We start from the raw sequence: 21,741 nt of genomic DNA on the forward strand, positions 1-21,741 counted from the left end.
TGCGATGCTACAGGGGTTCTTGCAAAAGACCACAGAGTTTCCCATCTTAATGCTTTCCCTGGCCTTCACTTCATGTGTGCTCAGGACCACTGTCACCGTTTCCAGAGTTACTTTCCAGCATCCACTTTTCCCTCCCTCGTTTCCCCTGGGGTGAGCCTCCATGACCCGAGGGCCTCTGTCACCCCCTCAGCAGGTGTTAGTTAGACTGAGGCATGAGCAGGTGCTGATGCAGAACTTCACAGCAACATCAAAAGGCAGCACCTTGGGAGTGACTGTGAGAGAGGACCATTCTGGGGGTGGCTGAAGGCACACGATTAAAGCAGTTGGTTGACCTTAACGTCCAGAGCCCCCATCCAGAAGCCAGCTGATGTGTACATGTGTCTTCCCATCCACAAAATGGTAAGTGAAATCTGCTGGAGGACAGAGAAAATTTTGATTCCTTTTTTTTAAATTGTGGTAAAATATACATAACAAACTTTTACTCTCTTGACCATTTTTAAGTGTACAGTTCTGTGGCAGTAAGCACATTCACAATTGTTGTGCGACCATCATCAGCATCCACCTCCAGAACTTTTTCATCTTCTCCAGCTAAAACTGTACCCATTAAACTATGAGTCCCGGGCTTCCCTGGTGGCGCAGTGGTTGAGAGTCCGCCTGCTGATGCAGGGGACGCGGGTTCTTGCCCCGGTCTGGGAAGATCCCACATGCCGCGGAGCGGCTAGGCCCGTGAGCCATGGCCGCTGAGCCTGTGCGTCCGGAGCCTGTGCTCCGCAACGGGAGAGGCCACAACAGTGAGAGGCCCGCGTACCGCAAAAAAACAAAAAAAAACCCCAAAAAACAAAAAAACTATGACTCCCATTCCTCTCTCCCAAAGCCCCTGAAAATTACCATTTACTTTCTGACTCTGTGATTTTGACTGCTCTAAGTACCTCATATAAGTGGAATCATACAGTAAATGTCCTTTTCTGACTGGCTTAGTTCACTTAGCATAGTGTCCTCAAGGTTCATCCCTGTTGTAGTGTGTGTCAAAATTTCCTTCCTTTTTAAGGCTGAATAATATTCCATTGTATGTGTATGCCACATTTTGTTTATCCATTCATTGTTGTCTGATTCTGGTCTTTCTTAAAATAGTGAAGTTTGTATTTTAACAATTGAAGAGTTGGAGAGTCGGTGGAGTATGGTGGGAAAAGCATTGAACTGGACATCAGGAAACCTGGGTCTCAGTTCTGGCTCAGCAGCTAGTGGCCTAGGAATGATGGCTCCTGCTAAAGTGGGTTGGAGCAGCCCCCCAGTCAGAACTGGCTGGGCTCCCTGGGAGGATTGCAGACTCCTTGGATCTGGTCTCTGGGAGTGGAGTCTGAGAATCTGTATTTCTGAAAAGCTCCCCAGGTGTTTTTCTATATTCAAGTTTGACAACCACTGCTCTAGGCCTCATTCGTCCATCTGGGCTAGACCACAGATTTTTCGAACAGGGCTGCACCCTTGCTCAGAAGAAAGCCAGGGTTTCATAGAGGGACAGTGGAGGCTCCCAGGTGGATGGGTGCAAGGCGCACAGCTAAGAGGAAATTCAGGGCAGGTTCCCACCTCTACTTGCTTAATCTCTTTTGCTTCTAAGTGTCTACAGAATTCTTAAAAGCAAATTTAAAACCAATAGGATCAATATTAAAAAACCACTTCTACTGAAGTTAAATGAATTAACTAAATGTGTTTTTGAAATTACTGTTGTTTTAAACATGATTGTTTTATAAACTTAATTGGTTTTGAATTCTCTTTGGGTTTTTTTTTTTTTAATTAATTTATTTTATTATTTATTTTTGGCTGCGTTGGGTCTTCGTTGCTGCGTGTGGGCTTTCTCTAGTTGCGGTGAGCCGGGACTACTCTTTGTTGCGGTGCGCGGGCTTCTCATTGCGGTGGCTTCTCTTGTTGTGGAGCACGGGCTCTAGGTGCATGGGCTTTAGTAGTTGTGGTACATGGGCTCAGTAGTTGTGGCTCATGGGCTCTAGAGCGCAGGCTCAGTAGTTGTGGTGCATGGACTTAGTTGCTCTGCGGCATGTGGGATCTTCCCGGACCAGGGTTAGAACCCATGTCCCCTGCACTGGCAGGAGGACTCTTAACCACTGTGCCACCAGGGAAGCCTCTTGTTTGGGATTTAACATAAGGTTGTTTTAATTTAATTTTAAGCTCTGGCAAAATGTTTCCATAGAGCTTTGAATGTCCCTCCTGCCATGCTGCTGACAGGCCATTTCTATAAATGGGTGTTTAGTACGTATATTTAGTGTCACACGTGCACTGTAGAATGCATATCTTGGTCCGTATGTCATAATTCTGCCTAGTCTCAATATTTCTGATTCTTGATTTTAAAACATGATTGTAGACCTTTAGGCAAAGCCAGTGTCTGACACCTGTTCTCTCATCTTGGCTCCATCTGGGCCTCATTTGCTCTCAGACAAGTCCCTTAACCTCTTCGTAGGGGACCCCTTTCTGTGGGCATTTTCCTCCCCTCCTAGCCCCTCTCCTCACTGCCACAGGGTCGGGAGAATGGGCCTCTGTGTGGTGTGATTCCCACCCCTCCCAGTCGTTGTGGTCCACACTCCCCCCTCCCTGACTCAGCTGGGCCATCAGACCCTCTCCCGGGAGGACCAGTGCCTGGATCCAAGGGGCAGCCTCTCAGCCTCCCTATGTAGCTGGGCCTGTGACTGTTGACCTTGGACCATGGGCAGCCATCTTTGGCCAATGGACTGGGTATCAGAAAGAGCCATTATGAAGAGAGAGAAGAATGGGTTGTATGTGTAGAAAGAAGCAGAAACAAGACCCCAGTAACCTTGGGTTTCTAAAGGTTTTGCAGTTTCTAAATCTAATCCCTTTGCAACGTCTGACTATAAGCCTTGGGTTCCACCCCTGCATGGGTATAGCAAACTCTCCAATTTTTTTTTTTTTTTTTTTTTTTGCTTAAACTAACTCAGGATGGGTTTTGCCACTTGCAATTGTAGAGTCATAACTAACATATCCTGTAAAATATGAGTCCAATCCATAGGAGTATTATAAGAATAGATTGAGATATTTGTATGAATATGCCATAGAAGGATTATTATAATTACTTTTTTGGCTGCGTTGGGTCTTCGTTGCTGTGTGCGGGCTTTCTCAAGTTGCGGTGAGCGGGGGCTACTCTTCATTGCTATGCGCGGGCTTTCTCTAGTTGCAGAGCGAGCAGGGGCTACTCTTCGTTGCGGTGTGCGGGCTTCTCATTGCGGTGGCTTCTCTTGTTGCAGAGCACGGGCTCTAGGCTTGTGGGTTCAGTAGTTGTGGCTCACAGGCTCTAGATTGCAGGCTCAGTAGTTGTGGCGCACGGACTTAGTTGCTCCGCGGCATGTGGGATCTTCCCAGACCAGGGCTCGAACCCGTGTCCCCTGCATTGACAGGCGGATTCTTAACCACTGCGCCACCAGGGAAGCCCCGCCATAGAAGTATTAACACTAATTTATCTTGTAATAATATTATCATATGAGCCCCCCCTTTTTCATTTAGATTAAAAAATACTATATTCACTGGCTAGACTTAATATTCCAAAGTTACTCTTTTATTTGGGATAAGGCATTGAAGGCTGAGTGGATTTTGAGATGCAAAGAAAAGGGTGGGCATTTTGAAATGCAAATATTTTCAAGTAAGAGTAACATACTTAAAATAATTGACCGCCTTATGTATTTCAGGAAAGGTGCCAGGGTGAATATTCACCCCTCTCTTGCTTGCCCAGCCCCAGAGAGTTAGGAGCAAGCAAGGGGTGGGCGGCCAGGCAGTTACAGTGTGTTCTAGGTGCCAGGATGAGAAGAAGGAGAGGACAGGGCCACAGGGGAAGGCATCTGACCCAACTCAGGAAGATTTCCTAGAGGAAATGATGCTTAAACTAAAGAATGAATAGAAATGAGAAAGGCCACTGGGAGAGAGGGTTGTAGGCAAACAGCCTGCTCACCGCCCTGGAGGAAGAGGAGAGCATGGCACATGCCCGCCGGGCACTGAGCACTGGGATGCTGGTGAGGGGGACAAAGGCTGAGCACGCAGGGCACATGGGCTGCGCGGAGGAGTCTGGACTTGACTCTGAGGCCCTGTGGAGCCACTGGAGGTTTTAGGTAGGATAAATCTGTTCATACTGGGCTTCCCTGGTGGCGCAGTGGTTGAGAATCCGCCTGCCGATGCAGGGGACACGGGTTCGTGCCCCGGTCCGGGAGGATCCCACGTGCCGCGGAGTGGCTGGGCCCGTGAGCCATGGCCGCTGAGCCTGCGCGTCCGGAGCCTGTGCTCCGCAACGGGAGAGGCCACAACAGTGAGAGGCCCGCGTACCGCAAACAAACAAACAAACAAACAAACAAAACTCTGTTCATACTCATTCTTGGGAAGGATTCTTTTAGCCAGGGTGGAGGGTGTGTGGTGGGGTCATGTCTGGAGGCAGAGAGACTGGTCAAAGGGCTGCTACTGTAAACTGGGTGAGAGAGGACAGTGCCCTGAGATTTGCTTTAGGAGAGAAAGAAGGGTTGAGGGGAAGAGAAGGAATTCAGTTGATTACATGACATTCTGAATGATTTCACTTGATCCTCACTTGTAAACAACTGTTACGTGCATTTTACAGGTGACATTCGTGGGTGGGTGCTGAGTTACTTGCCCAAACACACACAGCCAGCAAGTGGTCCCCGGGCGGTTTGGGGTGTTAGACTGTTATACCATTGCCAGCGTGTAGTCTCTTAGCACAAATTGCCCCCCTGGTAGGGCTTGGAGAGATGAGATGCAGAGTAAGTGGGTTTAATCGTGGGAGAAAAGGTCTAGGTTCAAGGCCCAAGTGGTTACGCAGGCGGGCAGGCCTGCTGTGGTATTGCCTCAGGGAGTCCTGGGAGAATGGGAGGTGGCCGAGGTCATAGGAGAGAAGCCTTCAGGATGGGGTAGAGGGTCACCAAGACCAGACGTTCACCGTTTAACAGAGTCATTTAACTGATCAGTGTGCCTTAGAGAAAGACAGCCTTTGACTGCAGTGAAGGCCCTATACTGAGCTGAACAAGGTGTGGACCAAGGAGACGGAGGGTGGGGGAGAGCAAGGCCACCATGCACGCCTTGCAACCCTCAGACCCAGGTTCTACGTGAATGTTGTGATCTGGGCAGCCAACACAACCTCTCCGGGCTGTGGGCAGTGGTCGTTACCCACCTCACGAGACAGATATGAAACTTCAAACAAATGATATACGTTAGAGGCACTCTGTAAATCCTACGTAAAGGTGCGTTCTGTGTTGTCCTGCATTGTGGTTATTGTCTGCTCAGGTCCTCTCCAGAGACAGGCTGTTAGTCTGGTCCTCACCACTCACTTCTCCCCAGATCAACCCCTCCCTTGAAGGAGGCTCTATGGGATCTGGGAGAAGTGGTGACCCTCCATCCCTAGTAGGTTGTTGGTTAGAAGAGCTGATTAGTTTAGTCCCAATGCCTTGTCATTCCCCCGGGGTTAGAAGACTCAGACAGAAAGAAGTTTTCAAAACACTTGCAACGGAAAGAAAAACAGATTTGACCTTAGTTTTAGGGTCAAAGAAAAATTTCTTTTGATCCATCTGGCTGCCTGGTATTGAATCTTAAATTTCAGACAGCTCCTGCCTCAACAGCTCCAAGGGGACCTAGGACCAGTGACTATGGGTAAGAGGTAATTTAAAGGGAAGACGGGGTGGGGTGGGGGGTGGATTTAGGGGCTCAAGTTAGTTCCAGTTTCCAGAAAAAGCCAAGTTTGACTTAGCAGTTGAGATACTCACCTGATTTTCTGGTAGCACAACTCAAGTTAGAACAGTGGGCAGGAAGCTTGGAAGAGTAACTTTGTTGTATGCGAACTCCAGAAGGTACTTATTGTGGAAATTTATGTGCATATGAAAGTAATTCCCAGAGAGGGCCCTCTGAAAAGCTTGGCCCTCGGCCCTGCTCTCCACTGCCTCACCTGCAAATGGGTAAAACAGCTCAAGGAAAGAGTGAGAATTGATGCAACTGTGTTTCTAATGACTGGATGACTGCTTTTTTCAGAAACGGGGCGGCGGGGGGGGGGTCATTCTTTGACTTCCCCTTTTGTATATGGTTTTCTGTTTCTGCTGCTTTAATTAGTGCTAGAAATTCAATTAACAAGGAGGAAAAAAAAGAGAAACAGTCTTTTCAAGCCAATTTCCTTGTGCTCCTGAGAGGTTTTGAGGTTAGGTCGGCAGGCACATAGCTGTGCTGTTTACCTCCCTGGCTGTTGACGGGATGGCATGTGACTTGGCCCAAAGCTGTCACCGGTCATAGCTATGACCACTACTGTCTTGGCTTCAGAGACTGTTCTTCAGTGTCTTGGCGTATAACACCAGTTTTTAATGACAGTTTTGTTTACCAGGTAAATGGTTCTTTCGAACATTTATTATTATTTTTGCAACACCTGTCAAAGAGAAAGCAGCCCTGCCAGGGTGTGATTAGTGGCCACTGTGCTGTTTCAGGGACTTCAGGTTTCCTGTTGACTAGCCTACATTTTTCTTTGCACCCAGACTCACTCCCCCTGCCCCGCCCCTAAGGAAACTGAACAATATGAAGTGGACATAACATGAAATGCTTTGAAGGGAAAAGTCACGCTATGTTTCTAGACACAACACATTTTTTCAGGTCACTTAAAAGAAACCATTCTGCGCCCATTTTCAGGGAAGCTCTTTGAGTTTAGGGAAATAAGGCCTCTACTAAATCAGCAGCCCCCTACTCTACCCCACCAATCATAAATAAGTGCTTCCAAACTTGGCTGGGCTGGTATTTACAAAGTAGACTAAGACAATTGTTTGTGCAATCAAAGTAATATCTTTCTATGGGAGAATGTTCGTAAGGTATAGCTAATTGAAAGAGAGAGGGGGGTAGATAAGAAGTTCCACTAAATTAAATGCTTTTGTACACACACACACAAATACACATACACAAAGAAAATACACAAAAATGGGTGGTGGGACTATGGGTAATTTTTTTTCTTCTTTATGTTTTTCTTATTTTTCTAAACTTTTTACCATAAGCAGGTATTTATACTCATTGTACAGCATGGTTATTGAAAGCACAGACTTTGGAGCTAGGCTGCCTGGTTCGAGTCCTGGCCCTACCACTTCCTGTGGTGACATTAAGCAAATGACTTGATTGATTTCTCTGTGCTTCATTTTCCTGATCTGTAAAATGGGGATAAGGATTGTACCTATTTCATAGGGTTGTTATAAGAATTAAAGAGTTTATGTGTGTAAAGTGTTTAGAAAATGTCTAGCACATGGTAAGCACTTTTGTTAAATGAAGAAAACAATAATTTTTAATTAACTCAAATCGTGGTTAATTTTCTCTGGAATGCTCTTGGCCATACTTCTATGGCATTCATATTTTATGATACGTGTTGCTGAAGAGAGGATACATACATCCCTATGCCCATGTTTTGTGCTCAACTAATGCAGTTAGGGTGGACGCATGGCATTTGTTGGGTGGCTAAAATTCTTAATTTGCCAGGTCATGACAAAGAGCAGGGATTTCTCAAGGGTATTCTGTGACCTCCCTCCACCCCCCACCCCCAGTTTGGTCATAGCTGAATTACATACAGCAAGCCTAATTCTCTTCTAAACCACAAGTTATACTATCACAGTTTGGTTGGTGACGTTCACAGAACTGGAAGGATCCTTGACCTTTGGTAAATTATACCCCCTTGCCCAGGTTGAAATGCCCTGGATAAACCTGTGTGCAGTGATGCGTGCTTCACTTCCTCACGTAGGCCCGAGAGGAGGAGGAGAAGAGGGAAATGAGAGCCGGCTTTGTGGTAGATAGTCAAAGAATTGTGAAATTGTTAATGAGTGATAGAAGGTGAAGGATCTAATGATGAGGCCGGATGAGCTCAGAAGGATCTTTTCCCAACACTGTGAGAGTATCTACACAAAAGCAGGTCCGTGAACATATACTTGATATTGTCTTGCAGACCGAAGTACTGAGTGGTGGAGCTCATTTTTCATTCCATAATTTAAAAAAAAATGTATTTGTGAGGTGTAGCCCAATAACTGACAGAAAGAAAGAAATGGAAAAAAAAAAAGCATAAAAGAGGGGATGCCTCCTGCTCGAGGGAGGGAGGACAGGATGGCACTGAAAACCATATAAAACCACACTGATGCTGTTTCCTTTCAGCCAAGGGAAAAATATTCTAGAAAAAGGAAACTCCAAATCTCTTGTTTACCCAGCTGTTTGTACAAAGTGAATTATTCATGATTAAATGTGAATAATAAACCTATGCAAATATTTGTTGTATTCTCAATTTTGAGGAGGTTGGGGGAGCAGCAGGAAATAAAATCACTTTAAAGAGATTTAGTTAACTATTTTCTTTAGAAATATATCAAGAATATAGATTTTGATTGTTATTTATATACAGCCTTCTCCAAAAAAAAAAAAAATGTGTTTTTCTTTAGGAGATCATGTCCTGTTGGAAATGACAGTCTAAAACTTTTCTCTTAGTTATTATGACTTTTGTATAATTTCCTTAGAAACTAATTGTGAAAGTTCTTTTTTCTTTCTTCTGACTTTAGAGGCTTAAAAAGCTTACAGCAGAAGTTCTCTAATGGGAAACCTTAACTGACAAGTTTCCAAGTACCTGCTGCTTACTGTAAATTCTTACCTATAAATTTCAGTTATAAGTTTTTGTTAAAGGGAATAATACAATAATACTGATACCTGGCAGTTTTAAGCCGTTTGTCTTTTGGTTGCAGAATTGGTTTAACAGTTTCCATCAGAACTGTTAGAGTTTTAGCTAGAAGTAGGTTAGATTTTATGTCACTTGCCCATTCTAAGAAACACTTAAAATCCAAACAATAGCAGGAGAGTGAAAGGTGTTTAATCATCTCGCAACCTCTGTAACTTTTCAAAGTCAGTTTACATAGTGTATCACCACCATAATCTCCTAAAGGGTTTATAGCATGTAAATGACTGTTCTATGTATACCGTAATTGTAAATGAGTTTCGTTAATAATAATAATTTTAAAAAACCTTTCCCCTGGGCCCCAACCTTAAGGCTGAGTTCATTCCAAGTGAAGCCCATGTTATAGTTGACGGTAGACTAGGTTCAGATAAGTCTCACTTTTGCTCAACAGTAACCTTAATGTCTGGAGGAGGGGCCAGAGGACTGGTATGGTCTCCCCTGGCTCCTGGGGATCAGGCCTTCTCTAGAACCAGTGGCGAATGGGCTGGGCCCCCAAGGGAGCTCTCCTTTCCTCCTCCAAACTACCCCAGAGCCCAGGCAGAGGGATTCCAGGCACAAGGCCAGATTTAGCGTGGGCTGTCACCACCCCTTGCATCTACCTCCTGGCTGTTAAAAACCCTAGGTGGGTCACCATCTGCATTTTGCAGCTAATGAAACAGAAGAAGAGAGGAGATAAATGACTTGTCCAGAAATAAAGGGAGAACCAAGATTAAGATTAAAACCCAGATTCTGCCAAATTGCTAGCCAGTTCTCCACATTACGCTACCCTCCTCAGTCTACCTGGAAACCAACAAATTGGTGGTTTATCAGTAACTAGCACAATCCCTAGCACTACAGTTAATCTTCTGCCATTATTTTTTTCTTCTGCTATTGTCATTTCTGGAGATTTGGACAGTGTACAAGCAGGCCATAAAGAGGAATAAGAGACCAGAAAGTCATCTCATCTACTCCCAGGGCTTTAGGCAACACTGCACTGAAACCAATCTAGACTTCCAGAAAGGATAATTCTACCACCTTCTCTTGAATTTGAGTGCCACATAATCCATCCTAACTCCATTACCTTTTATTCTATGTTGACTGGAGAGAACTATTTTCTTATTAAAAAAACATTAAAATTGCATTTTAATGTTAATTGGTAGTATTAATAAGTGGCAAACATAGGTCTCATAAAAGAGGTGGTAATAAAGAACTTGAAATTTTTGGGAAAATATGATCTACATTTAATACAACCCCATCAGTGAGTGAAAATTGGTTTCATTGTTAACATTTTCACTATCTTGTTTCTCCTAGGGTCTGTAGTTACCTGAGCAAACTTGCCTCTCACTTTATAGGAACTTGTCTCAGGATTTAGATCGGTGGTTTCTTTCTCAGGCTGTTACAGCTGGGGAGCCATTTCATTATGCTGGGAAGTTTTCTGAACCTTCAATGTAATTAATTCCTTTAATAGGCTCCTCTTTAGGGAAGGCCCATTAGTAGACATCACCGTGAATTAACATCTTAGTCCAGGAGGAAAGCTCTTTGGAGGCAACAGCAAAACAGATAAATCTTTGTTGAGAGATGTGACCAGGGGACTTAACCACGTTCCTTGTGGTTTCAGAATGACATGCATATTCTTGGACCCATAGATAGGCAGAGATAGTTGTCTTCTCAGTAATACCCTAACCACACCAGTTCTTTACCATAAAGAGATAGTTCTGAATGTTGTAATTTCTTAGGAGAAAGCGGTGTGGCGGGTGTGCACATCGAAGGCCAGGCCATGAAACTCTGCCTGCTGACTGACTAATGCCCATGAAGAAAGGCTACCAGCCATTTAAAGCACACTTGAAGACTGCTGGACAAATCCATTCTATATTAACCTGCGAAGGATTCTTACCCCGCTCCCTTGCTCTGGTTAAATAGTAATGAAGTCTTTCTGTTGAAGTTTGAGTATTTTCTTGGTTAGTTTCACATTGCTTTGGGTTCAAAATTCTGGCTCTACTAGCTTTGTGACCTTGGGCAAGTGATTTCACTTCTCTGTATCTTAGATGTCTCATCAGAAATCGAGATAACAGCAGGACCTGCCTCCTTTGGTGTGGAAGGGATTAAATGGATGAGCACGAGTGGGTGCTTAGTAGAACGCCCAGCCCAGAGGAAGTGCCACTGATGTTGACTAATACTATGATTAGCTCTGCTGAGTGGAGGTCCCACCACACCACGTAGGCCTGAAACACAGAAGCTGAAAAACTCTGACAAAGCAGAGGAGTGGGTATGTGGGCCCAGGGAGGGGCACAGCTACAAAGGAACATGAAGGAGCTTCTGGGGGTGACAGAAACGCTCTATATCTTGATTGTGGTGGCAGTTACCCTGGTGTAAAACTTAAAAAAAAACCCACTCAAACAATTCTTTCCCTGATTACCCTCTTTAATATACTAGCCCAGGCTCTGATCACTTTACATGTGGGTTGATGCAAGAGTTGCCTGGTTGATTTTCTGTCTCTGAGCTTTTTCTTCTCTAATTCCTCCTTAGTGCGCCCATGCTCACCCCCACTTCTGTGACCACATCAGTAAACGTACCTGGAACAGTGTATGTGGCTGTTTGTTTAAAAAGGAGGGAAAGAAACCCACGTGCGTATGCTAGTATGTTTACTTATTTATGCCTAAAATAACTCTAGAAAGACATATGAGAGAGTGGTTACCTTAGTCACCTATGGGGAGGAAAACTGGGGACAGGGTGGGAGGGATGTGTTTCACTCTATAGCCTTTAGTTCCTTTTGAATTTTAAGTCATGTGAATGAAATTACCGAATCAAAAATAAATAAATAAAATGTAGGAAATAATAAGAACCCTGCCAAGTTCATCTATTCATTCAACAAGTATTTACTGGGCATCCACCACTTGCCAGGCATGTGTCAGGGTTAAGGTGTCCACGGCCGTGATTGAGTTTCATCAGCAGGATCCTTCATAAACTGTGCGTCACAGGCTCTGCCTGCTTGTTTAGCTTTAAAGCTTGCCTACAGGAGATAGACAGTGCACTGGTTAATTACAGTGGCCATGGCTGGCATATGATTTAGGAAAAAACAAGGTCAGGGTCAATTATGGTAGAAGGGACTTCCTTCCACATACTGAAAAGACGTAAAAAGCTGCAGAGTAGCAAGGGTATCAGATAATACCTTGTAACTAACGTGTATTGAGCATTAACTCTCTTTGTGCCAGGCATTCTTCAAAGTGCTTTACCTATATTAACTCACTTAGTTCTCACGATAACTCTGTGATAGAGACACTATTATGGACCGCATTTTGCAGATGGGGAAACTGAAGTACAGAGAGAGCAAAAAACTTGCCCAGGGTCACACAGCTAGTAAGTAGGATGACCAGGGTTTGAACCCAGGCAATGTCTAACTCCAGAACCCTCAGCTTTAACAACTTCACTCTATTGCCTTTTGGGAAAAGGATTTATAAAATGTTGCTTTGCTCCCAAAATCTCTCTGTTGAAATTCTACCTTTAATAAGTGTCATAGAATTTTATACCTAGAAGAGACCTCAATATTCATTTGATTCAATTCTTATCCATAGAGCAACATCCTGGACAACTCGGCTTGAACACCTCTAGTGATGGGGAACTCATTACAGTCAGAAGCAGTCACGGATAAAAAAGTCAAAGAATAGTGGTTACTTTTATGGGGAAGAGAGGAGTAGCCCTTTGCTAGAGGTACAAAGGCAATTTCTGGAATGCTGGCAATGATCTTTTTTTTTCGGTTGCGCTGCTCCGCTTGTGGGATCTTAGTTCCCCGACCAGGGATTGAACCCGAGCCACAGCTGAAAGCGCCAAGTCCTAACCACTGGACCTCCAGGGAATTCAATGATCTATTTCTTGAATGAGAGGTAGATACTTAGGTGTTTGCTCTGTGATAAATCATCAAACTGTAAAAATAAAAATAGGACTTCCCTGGTGGCACAGTGGTTGAGAATCTGCCTGCTGATGCAGGGGACACGGGTTCGAGCCCTGGTCTGGGAGGATCCCACATGCCGCAGAGCAACTAGGCCCGTGAGCCACAACTACTGATCCTGCACGTCTGGAGCCTGTGCTCCGCAACAAGAGAGGGCGCGATAGTGAGAGGCCTGCGCACCGCCATGAGGAGTGGCCCCTGCTTGCCACAACTGGAGAAGGCCCTCGCACAGAAGCGAAGACCCAACACAGCAAAAATAAATAAATTAATTAATAAACTCCTACCCCCAACATCTTCTTTAAAAAAACTAAATAAATAAAAATAGAGATTAAAAAGAATTTTAAAAATTTTCCAAGAAAATCAAAATTCCATATAAAACTCATTCACTCATTCAAAACAAAAAAGAAGCAGTCATGGGCAGCTCTAATTGCTAACGAAAACATTAAAATCCGTGTGCCAGGCACCTTGCATGGGGGAGAAAGTCTTCAATATGTTGAGCCCAAACCTTCCTCCCTGCCACTTCTTCCTCCTGGGTCTGTGTGTTCTGTCTTTGGAACAACACAGATTGTATCTGTGGTTCCTGCATTTCCAGACAGCCTCACATATATTTGAAGACAGCTATGAAGTTCTCCTTAGACTTTCTTCTTCCCTGTTTATTCAATCTCTTCTCATATCTCATTCCCTATGTGAGATTCAGTTTTCTTATAAACAAGCTTTTGTTTTAAAGTGCACATGTGGGAGGGCAGCACATTAAGCTTAATCTGATGCTTCCCTTCCATCAAACTGTCTTGAGGGAAAGGAGTGGGGAGGGTGCTGAGAACAGAAGCAGTTGGGAGCATGGTTCAGGTGCCAGCCCAGGCTTGGAGAGGGTGTCCATGCAGGATCTCGGGGTAGGCAAAAAGCAGCACAGGAACTCTGAGCTCCTGAGACTAAGGAAGGGGACGTGCCAAGAGCTACAAAATAGCAAAAGTGATGAACACCTGTTGAGCACCGACTATATGCACGCTGGGCACTTAGCTTGAATTGCCTGGCTTAATCCTCACAACTGTGTCACTAGGTAGGTACCGCTATTATCCACATGTTATAGATTGAGTAATCCGAGGGCTAGAGCAGGGAAATAACCTGTCTAGAAAACAGCAACCAGGTTCTGCAGCCAGCACCCTAGCCTTTTCCTCAACTACTTTGCTCACAGAAAGATGAAAACCTAAATTTGCCTCCTTACCCTAGAGCCGATTAGTAATTATCCAGATGGAATCCAGATGCCCCAGACTCCTCCAGCCTTCAGGAGTCCTGCGGTACACAAGTAACAAACCCCACTCTTATACCAGATCCCTAAGTATTTGAATCCCCAAGGAATGGTCTGTGCTCCACCAGTCTGTCTTAGATGTTTTTGGCTCTCTGAATCTGCCTGCCTCACCACTCCTGCCACGGGGAGACCCCTGTACTGCTGAACCTCATGGCACAGTTGAGACCAGACGAGACTGTTTAGTGAGACTTGTTCCCAGGGTCCCCTACTGAGCAAATCTCACGGCAACTTCCAGCCAGGTTGCAGTGATCAGTTTACCCTCCACCTTCCCCACTGTGAGCCCACCACCTCCAGAGTCAGTCTCAACAACTTCGACACTCCCAGAAGGTAGACCCTATTTGCAGAGATGTAGTCACCCAAGGGGAAGTGATGTGAGCTGATTAGCACCTCATGTCTCTCCATTTCTGGATAGGATCTTGGCTTTACCATTGCAAAACCAAAGAGCCCATTAATTAAGGCCCTCCTCCTCTACAGAAACTTGCAAACTGCATAGCAAGTCTCAGCCAGGGCCTCATTACACAAACACACAATCACATTGAAAATATTACCTTTTAAAATATATATATATAAACTAATAATTTCTAAAGAGAATACATTTGGGACAAAGGCATTTCTTCGCTTGTTCGGAATCTAGACTCATACCGTGGGAGGACCTTGCTTTAACTCTTAAAAGCACAGTGTGTTAACTCTCATTTTATCACCTGGGTCTTCCTTCTGACCGGTGAAGGAATTCTGACTGAGAATTATTTTTACTATAAGAATCTGTGGAAATCTCTCAAGATCCAGTACTGTTGGGTTTGAAACCATGAATTGACAATTTTAAGACACACTGAAAACTGTCTCTAATGGTTAGTGTTATTTTAAAAAACATATACACAACTTTGAACTTGTGTGAATGTAACTGACACTGATGAACATGTCCAGTGTCTTCCTGGTAGAGGTGAGCTGGAGAATGAAAGAACCCAGATACCATAGGGACCTACAAGAAGGGAAATGAAGGTGTGGTTTTGGTGCCTGGCTTCAAAGGCTAGTGGCAATCATGAACATAATCTATCTCTTTCCAGCTAGACCAATTTTCTGTAAAGACAGAAAAACCCCAGACAGCCAAACTTCCCCTGCAAAAATGTTAATTTAACAATGTCCCAGTTTCCAAGCTATCTGCAGCTGATTTTTATAAGCACACTGATAACCCAGGCACCAGCAGGGTGAGGGAATGGCTAGTGTGCCAAAGCTTAGGCTCCCCAGCTCGGGGTCTAAGTCCTCCTTCTTTTCCCTGAAGTTCCAGCTCCTTGATGAACTTATGTTTACTCATTCCATTATTATTAAGGACAGAAATGAATAGACTAGAAAAGAGGTTCTTTTTTTTTTTTTCCCCATCCCAATAAATCATCCAGTAAATAGCACTGAACAGCCTCCAATCTTGATAGCTGGTTGCACATATGAACTCTGCTGTGTAAAATCAGCTAGTTCACGTTTTCTTGGTTCTCAGATCCTCTTGATAGCGGATCTCTTCCTTTGTGTGCCCAGCCCAGGGCACAGGCCCAGCAACTTCTCTCTGCTGCCTCACACAAACTGCATCAGACATACACATTCCACCTATTAGCATCCATTGTGGGAGGGGGGGTGTTAATAGTGACGGTAAACTCACTAAAAAAGTATCTAGACAGATTCAGATTCTAGACTTAAAGGACCTGCCACCTTAGGCTAAGTTTATGAAAATTATAAATATCGATTAAGAGCTAAATTCCTCTTTTAAACAAAATGGTTCTTTCTGAGATCCAGATTGACTAATTACCCCCCATAACTAATTTGCTCTGAGAGTCAAAGCCTCCTAGAGTATATATGAAGCTTCTTTGTGTTCAAACGCTTGGGGGGTGGGTAGGATCACTGCCTCACAAGGCAGGCTGTTTCAAATTTTTGACAACCTGTGGAGTTACAAAGTTCCTCCTTATACTGAGTCCAAATGACCTCCTATAGCTTTCACCAATTTGGTCTTGGATCTACGCTCTGGAGAGACACAAAATAAACCTAATCCTTCTACTAGACAGCTAATCTCTTTATATGATTCTCTTAAAAGAAATTGTGGTGACTCAGGCTACAATTCTATCAAGGATATAATAAACCCAGTACCTTCCGCCTCCTCCTCCTTTTAGTGGCAGAGTGAGCTTATGTGAGTATACTTAACATGCTGGGAGAAGGGAAAATGCTCCTCTCTGGCAGGCCCCAGTGCTACAGGCCAATTCAAGATTCCAGTTTGGAGGCTGCCTATGGGCCATCAGAAATGGATGAGAGTCTCACAAAAGGTAGTGCTGGACAGGCAGGATCCCTCAGATTTTTCTCTGTTACAACCCACAGCCTTCTGCTGGCTAAAGTGCATGTCTAGCCCCAGGGATTCTCCTTTTAGCCTGGATCAGGGGTCCTGGGTTCTCAATCTTTTGTGTGCATTAGAACCCAGGGAGTTTTCCATAGGGCCCACCCCTTGAGATTTTGATTAGTAGAAATGAGGCAGGCCTAGTAATCTGTATTTTAACAAGCACTCCAGGTACTGATGTCCTTTCTACACTGATCTGAATGAAGAAAAAAAAGATGAGCCAAAAAATACCTCGTATTTTGGCTTTATTTAACCAGAAAGCACACACACTTATAACATTTAACTTATTGGTCCTATCCATTTAAACAAAATTATTAAATTTCATGTTATATAAATAATAAAAATAATACTTCATCATTTATTATTCATCTGATACTAATCATTAAGTCTATCAAAATTCTTCCAGAATAAGGAGAGGACTAGTAGCATCATCTGCAGGTTACAGACTGATAAACTGAAGTTTTGGGGGAAGCATTTAACATCGGCCTTCAGAAGGGAGCCAGGCTCCTGCACTGCAGCTAGTCCTGTCTCGGGCTGGCCAACAGAACAGGGTGGAGGACCAGCTTTGAGGAACTCTACAGGGAGAGTACGTTTTGGTCCAGCACTTAGCTGATCAACCTCGTGATTGAAGTTAACACAAAAATCACGCCTGGATAAACACCACCACACACATGCTATGCAATTTTGTGGGAGTTTTAATAAAGCTAAAGAGGGATTCTAGCACACAGGTTACAACAAGTTAAAATGCTTCACAGTAGTCTAAGTACCTGGGAAGTTTAATTATGCAAAGAAAACCCTCTTTCCTTTGAGAACAACAGCTTATTTCTTTTCAAAATAGCTGCTGTGGTTCTTCTACAAATATAAAGGGTGTCTCATCTCTAACTCAGCCTTGAAGTAATGCTGTCCCAAAGCAGCCCTGGTGACCTTGTTTCCTTGTGGCAAAGTGAACCCATGTCCTACCCAGTAATTTAGCACTTAGTAAACTGACTCAAAAAGTTGAGCAGCAAATTTAGTAAAAGGTTTTGGTGATAGGAACTTACTTTCCTACTAAGACACTTCATGCATATTTGTTGCAAAATAAACTTATTTTAGAATAAAAGTAGCAAAGGCATCTAACTTTCATTTTCTGTCAGGGATGAAGACTTCACTGGTTGGCTGACCTTCCTCTTCTTCCTGGAGCTCTCAGAACTTTGCTGACTGTACACAAAATTCATTCTTTGAATCTGTGAGAATCATCAGAGATAGGCACAGTTCAGCAGAGATTTTGACATCTTCACAAGGCATATACAAGACAGGTAGACCAAGTATTAATCCCTCTTGCTGCATAACCAATCTAAACCTGCTTTCCTGTGGGCTGGTTTAGCCCTGCACAGAGTCCCTGCTGCCAGTATCAGAGTCTGGAATTCAAAGTTTCAGGAGCTGAGGCCCCTGGATGCAGCCAGTTTCAGGGACAATTTCTTGGCTCTCTTTAGTGAATTCAGCACATCCAGCTCTTGAGAGAAGAGTTGTCAAGGTGTGGGGCCAACAAGGGGCAATTAAGGGTCAGGAGAGATCTAGGGCACTGGCTGGTTTAGAGGCAAATAGAATTGAAGTCCCTTTTCAGTTAGCAGAAACATACAGCCTTATTATTTTTTTAATCGTAGGTTCAGATTAATGAATTAGGAAGCACCATGGCCCTTCTTCCTGCTTGATGAGACTTATATGTTATTGATTTAAGACAAGTTGATTAGTGAATCGTCATAGACATATATTTCTCCATTGGACTCAACTTTGGTAAAGATTTTAGAATTTATATTTGCTTAACTGAGTGAACAACCAGATGTCGGACAATCCCTAATGCCTGGAATTCCAAGAAACACATGGAGGGCATTTTTATATTTTCCAGCCACTAGATGGGAGGAAAGGTTTTTCCATGTTCTCTGTTCTTTCTTTGGAGGAAAATGGAATAAGATATATATTTTTAAGCAAGACTTAGAATATCTAGTAGAGGTTCCAACATTATTCTTTTTTTATTTTGTTATAGATACAGGTTATTATTATTGACATGTTTTTACTACAAAATAGTGGAAATGTCATTAAAGCATTTAAGTACCATGTAGAACCAAAGATTGGGTCTACAAATGGCTAATTTAATCACTAACTTTTCGTTTTAGAAAGTAGTTGAATTTCTGATCTCAGAAACCACAAATTCCCTTTGGCTTAAACCAAGACATTGACTATATAGAGCAGTAAAACTCTGAGAATATAAGTAGAGCTGCTTTTCAAGTAACTGGTTTGCTTAGATATGCAAAGTTTGAAATGGTCTGCTCTAAAGGAAAGGAAATAGCAACATAAAAACCCAAAGCACAAAAACCAACTTCTGCATCTAGGAGATGAATTTTTTACAGTGTAGCTGTAAGAAAAAGTACTTGGTAAAATTCAGCTTTTTAAAAAATGTTGCTTGGGCATGCTTTCTATTCAAATGAAATTATCCTCACTTCTATCAAGTCTGGATACACTGGGAAGAAAACAAGATGGGTGTACAAGTTGGTCTGATGGTTTAATAGTGTTTTTCTCTTTTTCTTCTTTGCTCAAAAGTAAACCAGAGTTTTATTACAAGTTTTAGAGCTGTAATTTTATTACAGTGAGTTCATCAGAACATCTTTAATAATGTATACAATCTCAGGGCAACCAGTGAGGTCTGGGAAGTCTCACTGGTTTATAGAAAACTAGTGGGTTCAAAAGCAAGTGTGTGATCAGTCAGGGGATACTTCCTAACATAGATCAATAGTCCATATTCTGAACTATATAAACCAACAAATTTATCCATAGAAAGCAACATGTTTTTGAGAAACATTTTTCAGGTGTGTTCTAACTGGCTGAGTTGGCACCTTTGATGCCAAAGCCACCCAGGCAAGCATTCCCCTGGAGGTGTCCAAGTTAAAAACCTGGGAGTTGAGGGAGACCTTCAAGATGGCGGAGGAGTAAGATGTGGAGATCACCTTCCTCCCCACAAATACATCAGAAATACATCTACATGTGGAACAACTCCTACAGAACACCTACTGAACGCTGGCAGAAGACCTCAGACTTCCCAAAAGGCAAGAAACTCTCCACGTACCTGGCCATGTGGCTGACAGGGTCTTGGTACTCTGGCTGGGTGTCAGGCCTGTGCCTCTGAGGTAGGAGAGCCGAGTTCAGGACATTGGTCCACCAGAGACCTTCCAGCTCCATGTAATATCAAATGGCGAAAGCTCTCCCAGAGATCTCCATCTCAACGTTAAGACCCAGCTCCACTCAACAGCCAGCAAGCTACAGGGCTGGACACCCTATGCCAAACAATTAGCAAGACAGGAACACAACTCCACCCATTAGCAGAGAGGCTCCCTAAAATCATAATAAGGTCACAGACACCCCAAAACACACCACCGGACGCAGTCCTGCCCACCAGAAAGACAAGATCCAGCCTCATCCACCAGAACACAGGCACTAGTCCCCTCCACCAGGAAGCCTACACAACCCACTGAACCAACCTTAGCCACTGGGGGCAGACACCAAAAACAACAGGAACTACAAACCTGCAGCCTGCGAAAAGGAGACCCCAAACACAGTAAGTTAAGCAAAATGATAAGACAGAGAAACACACAGCAGATGAAGGAGCAAGGTAAAACTGCAGAAATACAAAGGATCATGAGAGATTACTACAAGCAACTATATGCCAATAAAATGGACAACCTGTAAGAAATGGACAAATTCTTAGAAAACCACAACCTTCTAAGACTGAACCAGGAAGAAACAAAATATAAACAGACCAATCACAAGCACTGAAATTGAGACTGTGATTAAAAATCTTCCAACAAACAAAAGCCCAGGACTAGATGGCTTCACAGGCGAATTCTGTCAAACATTTAGAGAAGAGCTAACACCTATCCTTCTTAAACTCTTCCAAAATATAGCAGAGGGAGGAACACTCCCAAACTCATTCTATGAGGCCACCATCACCCTGATACGAAAACCAGACAAAGATGTCACAAAGGAAGAAAACTACAGGCCAATATCACTGATGAACATAGATGCAAAAATCCTCAACAAAACACTAGCAAACAGAATCCAACAGCACATTAAAAGGATCATACACCATGATCAAGTGGGATTTATCCCAGGAATCCAAGGATTCTTCAATATATGCAAATCAATCAATGTGATAAACCATATTAACAAATTGAAGGAGAAAAACCATATCATCATCCCAATAGATGCAGAAAAAGCTGTTGACAAAATTCAACACCCATTTATGATAAAAAACCCTCCAGAAAGTAGGCGTAGAGGGAAGTTACCTCAACATAATAAAGGGCATATGTGAGAAACCCACAGCCAACATCATTCTCAATGGTGAAAAACTGAAGCCATTTCCTCTAAGATCAGGAACAAGACAAGGTTGTCCACTCTTACCACAATTACTCAACATAGTTTTGGAAGTTTTAGCCACAGCAATCAGAGAAGAAGAAGAAATAAAAGGAATCCAAATCGGAAAAGAAGCAGTAAAACTGTCACTGTTTGCAGATGACGTGATACTATACATAGAGAATCCTAAAGATGCAACCAGAAAACTACTAGAGCTAATCAATGGATTTGGTAAAGTAGCAGGATACAAAATGAATGCACAGAAATCTCTTGCATTTCTATACACTAATGATGAAAAATCTGAAAGAGGAATTAAGGAAACACTCCCATTTACCATTGCAACAAAAAGAATAAAATACCTAGGAATAAACCTACCTAAGGAGACAAAAGACCTGTATGCAGAAAACTATAAGACACCGATGAAAGAAATTAAAGATGATACAAACAGATGGAGAGATATACCATGTTCTTGGATTGGAAAAATCAACATTGTGAAAATGACTATACTACCCAAAGCAATCTACAGATTCAATGCAATCCCTATCAAACTACCACTGGCATTTTTCACAGAACTAGAACAAAAAATTTCACAATTTGTATGGAAACACAAAAGACCCCGAATAGCCAAAGCAATCTTGAGAAAGAAAAACAGAGCTGGAGGAATCAGACTCCCTGACTTCAGACTATGCTACAAAGCTACAGTAATCAAGACAATATGGTACTGGCACAAAAACATAAATATAGATCAATGGAACAGGATAGAAAGCCCAGAGATAACCCCACGCACATATGGTCACCTTGTCTTTGATAAAGGAGGCAAGAATATACAATGGAGAAAAGACAGCCTCTTCAATAAGTGGTGCTGGGAAAACTGGACAGCTACATGTAAGAGAATGAAATTAGAACACTCCCTAACACCATACACAAAAATAAACTCAAAATGGATTAAAGACCTAAATGTAAGGCCAGACACTATCAAACTCTTAGAGGAAAACATAGGCAGAACACTCTATGACATA

At 43.1% G+C, this 21,741-nt stretch overlaps 1 protein-coding gene and 1 long non-coding RNA gene across 2 annotated transcripts in view; one reads left to right on the top strand and one right to left on the bottom strand.

The window, feature by feature from the left end:
* LOC137203672 (uncharacterized) overlaps positions 1–21,741 on the top strand; it is a 163,577-nt gene that overhangs the window by 16,305 nt on the left and 125,531 nt on the right. The gene's annotated exons all lie outside the window — the stretch shown is intronic.
* Positions 17,459–21,741, bottom strand: part of HORMAD2 (HORMA domain containing 2) — a 68,169-nt gene continuing 63,886 nt past the window's right edge. Inside the window, 2 exon segments of the mRNA XM_067700299.1 lie at positions 17,459–17,481; positions 17,484–17,562. Coding sequence (XP_067556400.1) covers positions 17,459–17,481; positions 17,484–17,562 — 102 coding nt within the window.

The sequence above is a fragment of the Pseudorca crassidens genome, chromosome 12 (assembly GCF_039906515.1).
Source record: "Pseudorca crassidens isolate mPseCra1 chromosome 12, mPseCra1.hap1, whole genome shotgun sequence".
Lineage (NCBI taxonomy): Eukaryota > Metazoa > Chordata > Mammalia > Artiodactyla > Delphinidae > Pseudorca > Pseudorca crassidens.